Below are 14,778 nucleotides of genomic sequence, written 5' to 3' on the forward strand. Positions count from 1 at the left end.
AAAAAGGAATAGTAAAATACATTTTTATGAATGTGAAGAGAAAGATACAATCAACGACGATCACGAGACTGATTCCAAAAACAACACCTTTTTGGTGATAGTTGATTCGGTTATTGTAGGTATTACCGAACGATTTGCTGTCATGAAAAATTTGAAGAACACTTTTTCTTTTTTGTAGCAATTTGGATACATGGATGAGGTTTCAATACGAGAAAATGCCGTTCAATTTGTCAGCAAATACAATTCAGACGTTTCCAAGAGTTTAGGAGATGAAATGATCCACTTGAAGCACATTTCCTCAGCAAATTTTAACGAAAATCTGTCACCATTTGAATTGTTGAATGTTAGCTGTGCTCTAAATCTAGCTACAATTTTTCCTAACATTTGTGTTTCTCTACGTATTTTTTGCACGATACCTGTTACGGCAGCTAGTGCTGAACGCTCCTTCAGTGTTCTTGGAAGGATAAAGAACTTCCATTGATCGTGTTCAACTCAAGAACGCCTTACAGGACTTGGCATGCTCTGTATTGAAGCACCAACAGCGAGACAGCATATACATATGTAAAACACGGTAATTTTGATTTTGAGAATTTGTTCGTTTTAGTTTAGGGGCCCGGATTTTCTCTCGGCGGCCCTGGTCTAAAGGAAGCCAAAGAATATTCTGCGAAGGTGAAAAAGTTTATGTTAAACGAAACAAGCGCTTAGGCAATAAGCTGAGCAAAATTTATGAAGAAAATACCGTGGAAAAAGATTTGGGTACAACGGTACTTATTAACGGTAAAAAGGTACACAAAGACAATATTCGACAAAGTCCAGATTATTTCAAAGCATATTTCATTGTAATAAAAAATACTATATCATATATCTTAATTTGGGCATAATTTAAACTGTTTTATGTATGTAATAAAAATCAAATAACTTAATTACTAAAACCTGCATCAAACAATAAACACGAAAAATGGAAATTTATTCGAAAATTTAAGGATTTATACAGTGTTGGGTAAAATTCATTTTAATTGCGATTTTAAAAATAAATTGTTTTGCCGATCATTTCGCTTACTTCAATAAATTTTGTTCAAATGACTAATGATTGATTGATTGATAGTTAAATATGTAATAAAAACATTGATAAGAAACACTTGTTAACAATAGTTAACAAACATACAAAATAATTTTTTTTTTATATGCGAACTTCAATCAAACAAAATCATTCGGAAATAAATTATCTATCAAATGTTTACTGAAGAATAATTTATCTACGAATAAACTATCTTTGAATGATTTTGTTACGATTAAATTTCATTTAAATAATTATCAAGGTAAAACATTTTTCAAATAATGCCCAAATGTGCTTAAACATTGTAAAAAAAATCAATCATTAAATCTGTAATGCAAAACCTTAGTATATATCTATCAATAAGCCATTTATTTACATACATATATTGGTTTACATAACTGAAACAACTACGTGTAAAAGGTCAATGAAAAAAAATGAAATTTTTAGTTATAAGAAAGCTGGCGGTCCGAGGACGTCCCGAATTTAAAAGGGGGAGGAGTTATAATAGCTTAATATGCCACACCCGCATATAATCTATGTGATTACATATTTACTTACATATTTATTCTTGATATAACTTACATATTCACGGTACTTGGTAATTTTCAATTTAGTGCTTACATATCGCTCATTTACTTCAATAGTGTCATAACTCAAAAAACATGACTTTTGAGTTAATAACATATAAACGTACCCAATATCATGATCTATGTTGTATAAAAAAATCTTTGTGATCTGTTAAAAATTTACCACGTGCTATAAAAATTAAAATATGCCTTTATATGAGCAACATATGACAGTTGAAATCTTTGAATGGCTCTCCTGAAAAATTGTGTTTTTTGAAGTATGACACTATTGAAGTAAATGAGCGATATGTACATATAATACACGCACGTATGACGTACAAGCTTCCCTGCAAAAATCGCGAGTACTCCATGCATGCATGTATGGAGTACTCGCTATGGATCAAGCGAGTGCTCCCAAATTAACCACAATTCATACAAAAAATATGGTCCATTAACATTGCGATGTCCTAGGACTGGACCATATACTCCAGCTCCGCATTACATCAGAGTAATCCAAGGAGTACCCACAGTCCAATAAACATCGTGTAGTGATTACAATCGTTAAAAACGAGCAATGATCGGCTTACAACATACTCGTGTAGAAACATGAGTTGGTCCATCGCTGCATTACAGTGGAGTAGAATGGTAAGTACTCCAGTGGACCACATGGTCCGACGATTTTTGCAGGGTTTGCATACGAACTCTTCATAGCAAGCAAAACAACAACAACTAAGTCACGAGTGCACCTGAAAAATTGGTCGATCAAAAAGTACTTAACCAAAACTGCCGATTAGCACAACAACAATGCTTAACAAGAGCACGAGCCACCTGAAGAGTTGGTACGCAAAAAAGTACTTAAGGTGTGACATTTTGCATAGTTTTTAAGTTCTGTGAAAAGTGTAACAAGTGATAATTAAATAAAAGTGAAAACAACATAAAACATAGATCAAAAACTGTCGTTAAAACAAAGAGATCAAATTGTTCTAAGCAATAAATAGCGATCGAAAATTGTCGCTGATACAAAGAGATCAAAAATTGACTATAGCAAACCGGCTTATGTTATCTTGTTTCTAAAATTTTGAATTGTGTGCAATAGCAATCATGTAATTAATTAATTAATTTTTTTCGCGTTTATCTTTTTCAAATGAATTTACAATTTGTGTTGTTATATCGGCCTTCTTATTTGTAAGATGGCGGGTCGAATCGAGCTCGAATTATTTTATCATTATTATTGTTATGATACATTTTTCCTTAATTGAAAAAATTTTAAATTAGAATAGAAGAAAGAGAAAAATTTAGACAACTGCCAAAGCTCGTTGTATAGATCCATTTCGGGAACTGCTAAGATCCTTCATCGGCAACGTTTAGGCGCCGCTGCTATAACCATTCAGCTATCACAGCGGTTGTTTGTTTGTCTTCATTATTTCTACTTCTATCCTGTTTCTTGCCAATTGATATTCACAGCACTGCGACATCTGTTGCAGAATAGTTGTGAAAATTGGACTTGTTTCATGGCAATGTGCCATAGTGTCATATTTATTGACACTTTTTCGCCGTGCTCTGGGATGTATTAACAATTTGTGTTGTTTCAATTAAGAAAAAATGTATCATAACAATAATAATGATGAAAGAATTATTGTTAGGCCTTTAGCTCGATTCGAACCCACGATCTTTTGAATTTACAGTATTAAAAAACAAAGTCTTTATATTTTTTTTCTTGCGTCTCCGATATGGCTCGCCTCCAGCTAAAAATTGCTGTAGTTTTGTTTCTATTATTGCCTGTTCGTTTTTTATTTTATTTATGCAATTAAATATGTTAGGGTGTGTCCCAAACGCACTTCGAATGACGTGCCAGCTTTCGATGGAATTATTTGTACGGACTTCATCCAATTTGGTGATATTATACATATTCCATAATTCGATTGAATATAACGCCATCTTTCGACGTTGCTCTGTTCCCGGCTGAAATTCAATTCAAAAGCAAAATTTCAGAAATCAAAATTCAGAAAGTAATCAGACAGCAAAAAAACTGACTTCTGAAATTTTACTTCTGAAATTTGACTTCCGAATTTTGACTTCTGAACTTTGATTTCCGAATTTTTGTTTCTGAGTTTTGACTTCTGAATTTTGGCTTTCTGAAAAAAGGGTTCTGACTATTTTTTTCTGAAAAAATTTGTTTCTGAATTTTTGTTTTCTGAATTTATGGGGGAACCGTTAATGCCAATCGAAAGTTAGTGTTGCTATTTTGTTTCACTGCACTGACTTCCACTTTGGACTGCACTGCAGGAAGAGGATGCAGAGTTCGCGCATCATCACTACACCGTTACTACGCTAACGGCGAATCAAATCCAATTGCTAACATAACGGTTGTGGGTAAAACGCGTTGTTTTTTTTTTTTTCAAGCAGAAAATAAGCTCACACCAAATGATTGCTAACCTCACAGACAAACACTCGCAACCCGTCAACAATCAATTCGACATATCTCAGTTGCGCAGAGGTGAAAAAAGTTAATATCTTCAAAGTAAAAAATATCAAACAAAATGTATGTGTATGTGTTTGTAACTATGTTGTTGTATATATGTCTGCCATTGCAGCAAGTAAGCTACCTTCAATTTGTTGTAATGCATCCTGCAGACGCTTGGCTGCATCCATCCGTAACAAATCGTCGAGCTGTGCGGCATGCAGTCGCGGATAAACTTGTTGTGGATTAAGAGATTTTGCACAAGCTCTCGATAAGAGATTTCCTAGCGTGTTTGCCAGTTCAGAGTTCAGAATGCGCAAAGCTTTTGCATGGCTAAAGTCTGAAAGAAAAATGAGAGCAAAAAGTTATAAGGTTGCATTCAATTTTGTTTATATGTATGGTGGGTAAAAGAAGAATAGAAATAACTTTAAAACAAATATGAGAATTTGTAAGGCGCTTGAAAATGCTATATGTAGGGTAAAACTATTTAAAGATGATGCATTTTTTACTATGCCAACCGACTTAATTTCACAATAAACCCTTTATCGCCTAGAAAAAAAAAAGGTTTGAACAATAAGGATGAGGATGATTTTCCTAGGGAGTGCAAATACCGGCGTTGCTGATGTCCTTATTCAAGATGCTCTGACTCGCATCCGGTAGAGATGTGCATGTTTTAACATATTGTGGCGTGTATTTCGGATTTGGACTTATCGTTGCTTATTGATAGGATGAAAGAACAGCAACAAGGCTCGTCAGCGTTGGTGCAACGATAGAGTGGTGAAAAAGCCCAGCTCTAAGCACAAGTAGTGTGGGGGTTGTGGTTTACCCCCTAGATAAAATGTGTTAATTTATCGGTGGATCACAGACCGCTCCCTAACCAAAGCTATGACCCATATACGCAGATGTGAGGTATTATCAACTGCACAAGCACGTCAGACTTAGTTTTCAGGTGGAAATAGACGAATATTTCTAAAGTTTCATTCTAAGAGGTGGATTTAAGCATTTCTACAGGTACGGTTTCATACAAGCCAGGCCGTGGGGCACAGAGTACCAAGAAATACTGAACAGCCCCCGGGGAACATGCCCATGAACGCGTAGGGTGAAAAAGAAGCATCAATTATAAGCATAGCGCGAATAAAAATTCTTCAGACAGTAATGCATATGTCATACCCAAGCATTACTATCAGTTCTAAAACACAAAACTCTATGACCAAAGCAACCAGCAGCACAACTCTGCGAGCACAGAGCAACAACACAACTGTGGAACTTATTTCAACTACCGAGAACTCACGGATGAGCTATACGTTTACAAACTGGAGTTAGAAAAGTTACACGAGAGTGGCTGCAGACCGTGACGACCCAATGAACACAGTCCGTCTAGAGTTAGCAGCGCAGGCAAAAGTTTCGGCTAGAAGAATATAGACATAGACAAAGCTCCTACTCAAGAGTCTTCGCTTTATAAATGTCAGGTATGCGATATAAGAAAAGATAACAATAAAGTCATGTAGGATCGCCCTCAACGGAGATATCACACATACAAAACCTCAGTTCAAAGGAGTGATAAACTTCATGCGAGAAGTTGGCTTGGACGAGGTGGTGTGAGCGAGATGGTCGCAGTACAATCCCCAACATATCTAACTATCGGATCTAATCCTATCTATACATAAATTAAATACAGTTTCAACTGGGCTGGGGCATATTTTAAGAAAGTTCTGCGAAATCTGGTGTTGCAGTGCTAGATGTTCCAGTTTCTACGCAAACAGCTCTTCAAACGCTTACGCTTACGGAAAACTGCGACATCCACCAGTAGATGCTAGCAGGCACGTTTGCAAAATCGCAGGATCATTGCTTGATGTTAGTCATCATCCAGTGAGTTTTCTAGCTACGTATGACTCTCAAATTCACGGGAATGCTCTGCCTCATTGGGAGGCTTGAGAAGCAGAGGTCGTAATGAGTTTTGATAGGCATATGTCGACTTAAGGCCATGCGGCGACATCTATTTTTGAAAAAATAGGTTTATTAAAGGCAGTTTTGCCAAACTAATGACAAAAAATTAACAAATTATCTGGCTCACAAATAGAACCACACTTATTTATGGAATTATCTGGCCCAAATCGTTGTTGTTGTATTAACATGCAAAACTATTTATCTGGCCAAGATATTTTCGACCGGATGATGCCTATTATCATAACTAATTATTCCTGTGATGAGATCTGTGATTTTGTGATTGGATATGTGACTATTAATATTGAATAGCGTGATTGCCAACGAGTCGGAGATGCTACCACATTCATTCAGTAACGGTGATTTTTTTCAAAGCTGCCGCTGCGATTTACTATGATCATCCAATTGCTGTGAGAATATCACAGAATTCCACCCTAATGTTTTTAAGATATTATCGATACTGCATATTTTCGTTTTAGTATTCCACCTCCCCTCTACAATTAACTTTGTATGCAAAATTTGTTTTCAGTTGAGCATTTAATATTCCCATCACTTGAAAACGCAATTTCGAAATGCAGTGACATAAACAATAATATGCCGTAAATCACTGCATGTAAACACAACAAAATTCTATAATAACAAATTTTTGTAATTTTCGAAAGAACAATTTGTTCGGGTGTAAAATTCAATTACCAATCAAATCTATGGTCAAGAGTGAATACGAACAAGTGCAGTTATACCCAAAGGGCTAATATCAATAAGCTGTGGTGAATGACCACCACACATACGTAATGTTGTATGTGAATATATGAACATATGTATGTGTGAATGTTTTGTTTTGTGTAAATGCTTGAGAGTTATATTTATTGGTTTTTGTGCTCTTTGTGGTCACTCAATTCGATTGATATTGCATTGGCATGAGCTGCATTAATTAATTTCGTCGCAATGTGCCATATTTGTACCAGGGTTGAAACTAACGAAGGGCAAAAAATAGTAGTACAGGATTCAAAAAAATTTAGTCAAAATCCGAATTCCGTAGATTTCAAAATATCTCTTTGAAACAAATTATTACTTTTGGCAATCACACTTTGTGTATAATAAACCAATACATTCTCATATTCAGCCTTCAACTCTCTAGAGGTCACTGTTTTGTACACCAATCCTGCGTACGTATTAGTCCGGTCACGGTTGATACTCTGCTTTAGCCTTTCATCGGCATTTGCTGCATCAACGGAATCAATGAAAAATGCTTTGCTATAAAAGTTGCGGCCACCGTGGTGTGATGGTAGCGTGCTCCGCCTACCACACCGTAAGCCCTGGGTTCACACCCCGGGCAAAGAAACATCAAAATTTTAGAAATAAGGTTTTACAATTAGAAGACAATTTTTCTAAGCGTGGTCGCCCCTCGGCAGTGTTTGGCAAGCGCTCCAGGTGTACTTCTGCCATGAAAAGCTCTCAGTGAAAATTCATCTGCCTTGCAGTTGCCGTTCGGAGTCGGCATAAAACATGTAGGTCCCGTCCGGCCGATTTGTAGGGAAAATCAAGAGGAGCACGACGCAAATTGGAAGAGAAGCTCGGCCTTAGATCTCTTCGGAGGTTATCGCGCCTTACATTTATTTTTTTTATTTATAAAAGTTTGTAAAATAGTTAAATGCGATATTAAGCAATTATTCTCTTTGTGAACGAAGAATATTTTCGTGTCAGTCCTTGTACGTTTCCTTTGGATTTGCTTAGAAATACAGCGAAGGTTTATAATAAAAAAATTTTGCAAATTATTTGTGATTATTATTTTTTCTTATTTCACTTTTTAAATAAGTATCAAATAAATAGTATATGGCTTTTTTGGAACATTATCCCGCCCAGATTTATCTGAAACTACTTTCAAACAAAATTGTAAAATTACTATAATAGCACTCCTAAAAATATACGAAAAAATTCAAAAAAAGGCATGAGTACCAAGAAGTTCTATGCTGACACCTAAAAAAATGTAATGGGTATGTTATCGATTTGTTAACGACGATTCCTCGGCTTATTATGCAACAAATACCAACGCATCCATAACCCGTCGATAACAAGCCGTTAAGAAACCGTACCCAACCATAATAAACCAACGAAGCTCTGCTCGAAATTACTTGGTTCATGTAAAGTTATCTCTGTTATGCGTTGTCTTCAACCCGTGGTAGAGCTCTAGCTTATCTGAAAGGAATTTTTAACACTTCGATAACAAATCGACAACTTTTGATAACAAATCGCTAAAATTCTAACATCAATATTTTTCTATATGAATTAGATAACAAACCGATAACTCGTGGATAAAAAAGTCGACATTTTGTTGATAGCATTCTTATCGATAGCAAATTAATCTATAGCTCGATAACTCGTTTATACATCATCGATAACACAACTAGAAAAAAATTTGTATCGCATTCAAAGTATTTTGGAAAGAGTAACAAAAAAGGGGCGGGACACGTCCATTTTCAAAATTTGTTTAATTCTTAGCTCAACCATACCACTACTGAAGTAGAATATCAGTCAAATGTAGTTAAATACAATACAGTTATTGCAAACTAAACCAACTTTTATTATCTTCACTCAGTCTATATAGTAAGTGTCGCTTCCAAATTTCAATGTAATAACTTTAACGGCTTTTGATTTACGGCTTTTTAAACTACCAAATTTTCTTCTTCTAAATTTATGGAATTTATGTTTTGCGTCATAAAACTAATCCACACCAAATTTCATTAGCTTAGCGGAATTTGTTTTTGAATTATCCCAGTTTTTCCATTTTTCTAAATTTTCGATATCGAAAAAGTGGGGGTGGTTATCGTCAAATTTCGCTCACTTTCACTACCAATTAAATTCTGGGTACAGATAAGCCCGTATACCGAATTTGGTGAAGATATATCAATATTTGCTCAAGTTATCCTGTTAACGGACGGACGGACGAACGAACATTTCTTAATCTAGTTTTCTTCGATACTGATGACTTTGATATATGGAAGTCTATATCTATCTTGATCCCTTTATACCTGTACAATAGGGCGGGTCGACATCGGGGGGACATCAGAATTCATTTTAGAGGTATGGTTCCTTCGGCAAAGTTTCTTATTTTGATCCCTAGAATATGATTTTCACAGAGCAATAGGCGATTTTTTTGCCTCCCCACAAATCGACCCGGCCTACTGTACAACCAACTGTTATCTAATAAAAGTTATATACCCTGTGTTCAAGTACAACTAGGTACAAAAATTATTGCTTAATAATCATGAAATTATTTCGAAAACGATCCCAAAATTATCAATAAATCATATAAAAATGATTCAAGAAAATCGCGTAGTTACATCGAAACGGTTCGCTATGATTTCGATACACTCCTAACAAACAATGCACAAATTATCTAAAGATATTTTGAAAGTCCGAAATAGTTCATATGTAAAAACAGTATCGAAATAATCTCCAAATAAGTTCAAAATGATGGCGAAAAGAATCGCGAAACAATCCCGAAGACAGTCCCGAATAAGTCGCAACATGATGTCAAATTAGTACAAAAATTATCTCGATTGATTCAGGAAACAAAAAAGGCGAAATGGGCACTTAGGACTTGCGAAATTATTCATTAATGATAAATTTTATTATTCATATAATAATAAAATCTGAAAACAGTCCTACGTTTATTTTTTAAGTGATCCCGAAAATAATTCTGGTATAATAAGCAAAGTACTTAGAATTAAAAAAATGCCACGAAAATATCCGGAGATAGTTGCCACAATATCTCGAAAATTGAAAATAAATAGAGCTTACGATTTCTCGAGTTTATTCGAGGAAAAATTTCTCGTGAGGTTCTCGATTACCGAAATACTCCTAAAGCTCGCAAGGTTCATGGCATTCAAGTAAAATTTGTTTAAACTTTTGTCAGAAAGTAAGGTTAAAGGTCTGATATATTTACTTTTTTCATAGTATTGTCTGATTTACTATGTAGCATTACCTAGAAAGTATAGAAGTATTTTAGTTATTTCTTTCGGGAACGCTGCTCTTAAAAGGTAAATTTCTTAAGTTCTGCTGGTCTAAAGTTTCAAATCTTATGGAAAATTTCGCAACAGGACGAGATTCTGGCCCTACTTGTATTTTATGTATGAATATTGTTGAATGTATTCATATGCAATCTGTTGATTATAACACAAATACCTTTCAGTGCCTACATCTACACTTGGAGCAGGATAAAAGCGCACTAGGCTGTAAAATTTTTTGTGTGATATTTCTAGCTTGTGTTTTTTTTTTTTTCAAACGCAATGTGTGTGTGTGCTGGAATGTTTTTATCATCTTTTGTGCTCACATTTGAAAGCCGTAAACAAGGATGAACATTCCAGCTACGTATGTATGTATATCGATTTTATGAGATGTTTGCTTGTTCATTCCTCTTTAAAGAGACTGGCTTTTCATGCTGAGACAGCAATTTTTAGGGGATAAACAAGTCTCAATGGCGTTCAAACGTTCATTTCAAAGCACTCCCACCTTTGTTCTTTATGCATTTTCGAGTTATCATTTCATCCTTGTACTTCAGCTCTACATGCATTCTTATGTCTATCTATGATTGGGAAAATGTTAAAGTCAACCACCAGTTGAGCTGTGCAATTTGCAAACATCATGCAGGCAATTCTGTTAAGTATGGGGCTTGTTCAATTGTCATGTGTTAGGTATACAAATGGGGCTAGTCCAAAAAAAGCTCTACCGGTGCAAGACATTTAGAGTATAACATGGCATGCAGCCAAAGAGGGCGATATATTTGCGGTACACTGCGCAGTAAACATATTTGGCTAATAGTTCCGTGTTTTGGCAACACGAGTGTAGGCATTTCCTTCCCAAGACTGCATTCTGATCTTTTTTGCGTAGTAAATGCTGAATCTGCGCTCGCGGTGCTTAGAAACTTTCTCTTGTGGAGTCATGGCTTCTGGATCAGCGTTACTTCTTATTAACTCTTCTCAAGAGGAGTTCGTTCAAAACCGCTGTGCAGTTGAAAAGCAGCTGAAAGCTTATTTTTTAACACCTTTTTCTTTTTCTTGTTATTCTCTCAATTTCAGATTCTCCAGTCCTCTTTCTGTTTTGTTGTCATTTGACAATAATACTTGATTTGGGAAGTACTGATCCGCCCACGCAGTGTAGCTTGAACCACTTACACAGGCCAAGATACGCGAAGTACCTTCCAAACCTTTATAGGTTTATTCGATGCTGATGCAGAAGCAACGCTTCCTGTGACTTCACCCCACACGTGCTTGTGCTTTGCTTTGTGGGCTTTAACAAGCCCAAGCTTGCGATATTGCTACACTCTAACAACTGAGCCCGTTGAATTAAAGGTTGAAAGCGGTTTACTCGATTCGTCTCGCACTATCCCGATAGTAACACTAATATGCTTCATAGTCGGGTACTGCTTTGGCACTTCAAGCCGGAGTCTTGATGTAACCTCCCTTTTACTTAGCAATCAAACTTCATTATTTCCCTCTGCCTCCCTCTTGCTGTGGTAAGGCCACCATTACTTTCCGTCCATACGGTAGTTTGGAAGCAGAGGAGAGCGTAGACCTCCGCTAAGTTGAAAGAGACAGGTGGAGAAAGGCTTGACTTACCTTGGCGCTCTCAATTGGTGTCAGTTATCGCGAAACAGGGATAGCAGGCAGTTAAGTGCAAATTAATGATAATTATACCTTGTGATAACAATTTAACCAACAGGTCTCCATCCATCGGAAAGCTCTGGTAAAAATACGCTCTGCGTTCTTGCCCACGATAGGTCGACGTTTTGACGTTTTCATTTCTAGAGCTACCTGCATGGGAGCTCGAACGTGCGGTAAGTCAGCTAAGCACACTAACTACTGCACAAAGGCGCCGTTATTTATAAACTTAAGTTATTATTCTATAAAAGTTTATATATCACATCCGCAACGCAGGATTTATCCACAATGTTTTTTTTTTTGCATTGTTTTTTTTCTTATAGCGTTTTCTTTTCTGGCAAAAGTGTTACGCTTTTTGTACGCCGCGCAAGGGTTTTAAATATATTTTGTTCTATTCTAAAAAGCAGGTAACGTCATTACGGGGTATTTCGTTCTTTTTTGAAAATTGTTGCCTGCTCGCAACGCAAATGCGTTACACTTTTACCCTGCATAAAATGGCGATGTCGCAGTGCAACTCTGCTAAACCAGCTGATCGTGACAATTTATTTTCATAACTTCACAAATTTTTAGCGAAGAAAATTAAAATGAAGGAAATAATTGCTAAAGAATTTTTATTATCATTGAAAGCGCGTTTGTGAAAATCAGCCAATACACGGGGTAGCCATTTATGTTCTTTGTATGCACTATAAATGTCGGATATTTCTGGGGTAGGAGTAACTCTATTAAGGCTTTACCATTTACTTAGGTAACAATTTATTTCAGAAAAGAAAACGCTATTATCTCTTAAATCGAGCTCGATTAAATAGAGTTTTTTCCCACAATAATGACCGTGCCAATAGGCAGCATAGCCACCGATTGTGATTATTATTTATTATTCCCCTTTCTCTGCTAACATTGCATGCCGCCTTTTTATCGCAGTGAAATTCTACCTACAACTCTTGTAGACATAAAGCCACCCACACATTATTGACTTTAGTATGTACATATGTATGTATGTATGAGTATATTCGCTTAAAAAAGAAAAGCGAAAACGTAAGTGTGACAAATGCCACTTGTAATTATTTTAATGTTTTCCAATTCCCATTGAATTGTTTTCTTTTGTGTACTTTTGTTTCTCTTTTATATACTTTCTTTTCCTAACTTACATTTACGCCCCGATTCTAGTGTGGTAACAAAATTCTTCACCACGGTAACGAAATCATGTGGCAACTTTTACACCCTTTTGGTATTCTACCTGCTAAAGTAGCCGGATAATTTTTTACCCACAAAAGTAGGTGGTTACATCGAAATAACCACACAACAGCTGTTGTTTGGAAAAAGGCAAAACTGAAAAATAAGGAATTCTAAGCGCAAATAAGTAAAGATAATAGTAACAAAGTGTTGTCTCTTGCTATACATATTTGTTTACATTAGGTACTTTCACAGAATAAATTACAATATACCTATGTAGAAACTTATCATACATAATTTGTATATATACATCATCCTGTTTATTCGTTAACCTCGTATCTACAAGTAAGACATTTTCGTTAAGCGAACACGGTTCCCACACCATGTTTTCATTTGGGACCAAAATTCATCGAAAAAAATAACCAAATTTTTGCTTTATTTTATTAGTATAAAATACAAAATTTTAGAATGTTTCGATATAAAATTTTACAAAACATAGTGAAGACTTTCCTTTAATTCAAGCTGAACAAACAAATATATGTGCATGCAACCAAAAATGGTACTATATTTTGACATAGGATAAGTCTATGTCTTTCACCAACCAAGCGTTGTGAACCTAGTTTTGGTCACAAAGCTCTTGGTTCTAGCATTATGTTGTTGATTGCAATGAAGTAAAATGTATAGTACAGTTAGGTTTTAGTAAGAAACGGTTCAAAATTTGCGTTCTGGTGTTGCCGAACTATGTATGTGGAAAACTCAGTAAATCATAAATGAAACTAGGCAATTTTGTTAGTGCTATTTTTATAGATGCTTACTTTTACCCTTAACGTTTAAACTTCATATCAGAGCATAGATTCAGTAAGTGTGAGTTTTGATCCCAGAGCTCAGTAGCTCTGCTATCACCTACGAGAATAATTTTATTCAAAACATTTCTTCCGAAATCAAATCTCTTTTGCATTTGCTTCCTTCTGTCTTCGAGTTAAAATATTTCTTGTGCCAAGATACTTAGTTTTCAATTACGTTGCGTGGCTTAACACCACAATAGTCCTGGAATTCCTTGAACTCATTGAGCTGGGTGAGAAAGATTTAAATATCAACGTGCCAAACGAGAAGTAATGCATAGAATTTCTTTGTATAAGTTTTGAAAGTGTTAGGCTCACGGCAGAGTGCTCGCTATAAGCTATGCTAGGCGAGAAGCAATTTTAATTTTCATATATTTTACATAGTGTTGTATAACCTTCTAATATATGGAAAAACTTTACAACAACTAGGGCATGACGTAGCTGGATGCATTTATAACCATTTCAACTATCGTAGGAGTGTGGGTTCGACTCTCACTCCCGGGAGAAAAGGCTTTGAAGAAATTTACAAGGTATAATCGAAACAGTTGTCGCCTTGTCCGTCCTGATGTCACGTTGTTTAAATTTTCCCAAATTATTAAAAAAAAAAAGAGTTTTTTTTTTGATTATTCGGTTATTTCATCAACAATTAACGACAATGTGTTTGCCAAAACTTTTCTTTTTAATGCCTGGCGTAAATTATATCTTAGGTGAAATGTTATTGTTCTGGTACATTTTATTGACTGAGCAATTTTTTATGGTGAGAGTTCCATTGAAGTAAATTCAAAATTATATGGGGCTAACAAAAGTGTCGCGAATTTTTGGGCAATATTGTGAATTTTTACCTGAGTGAAAAATAAAGAAAAGTATCAATCGTGGCTAATGCCTGAAAAGGACCAAATTGAAGAAAAGGGACCAGCGGACCAAATGGGGTTGGAAGGGACCATTTTTGGTCCAAATGGACCAAAGTGGCAACCGTGAAAGCGAAGAAAACTACCTTTCAAATTTCTCCACAGACACTGGTGAGTTTTTCGGTGATGACAGCGTTACCACTTGGGCCAGAATCGCGGATAAAAGAAAT

The 14,778-nt window shown here is 35.7% G+C and overlaps 1 protein-coding gene across 1 annotated transcript in view; it reads right to left on the reverse strand.

The window, feature by feature from the left end:
• The window catches only part of MetRS-m (Methionyl-tRNA synthetase, mitochondrial), a 90,531-nt gene that overhangs the window by 14,471 nt on the left and 61,282 nt on the right, over positions 1-14,778 (reverse strand). Inside the window, exon 6 of the mRNA XM_067760625.1 lies at positions 4,230-4,424. Within this exon, the coding sequence (XP_067616726.1) occupies positions 4,230-4,424 (195 nt within the window). The remainder of the gene's footprint in view (positions 1-4,229; positions 4,425-14,778) is intronic.

This window comes from Eurosta solidaginis, chromosome 1, assembly GCF_040869045.1.
Source record: "Eurosta solidaginis isolate ZX-2024a chromosome 1, ASM4086904v1, whole genome shotgun sequence".
NCBI classification, from domain to species: domain Eukaryota; kingdom Metazoa; phylum Arthropoda; class Insecta; order Diptera; family Tephritidae; genus Eurosta; species Eurosta solidaginis.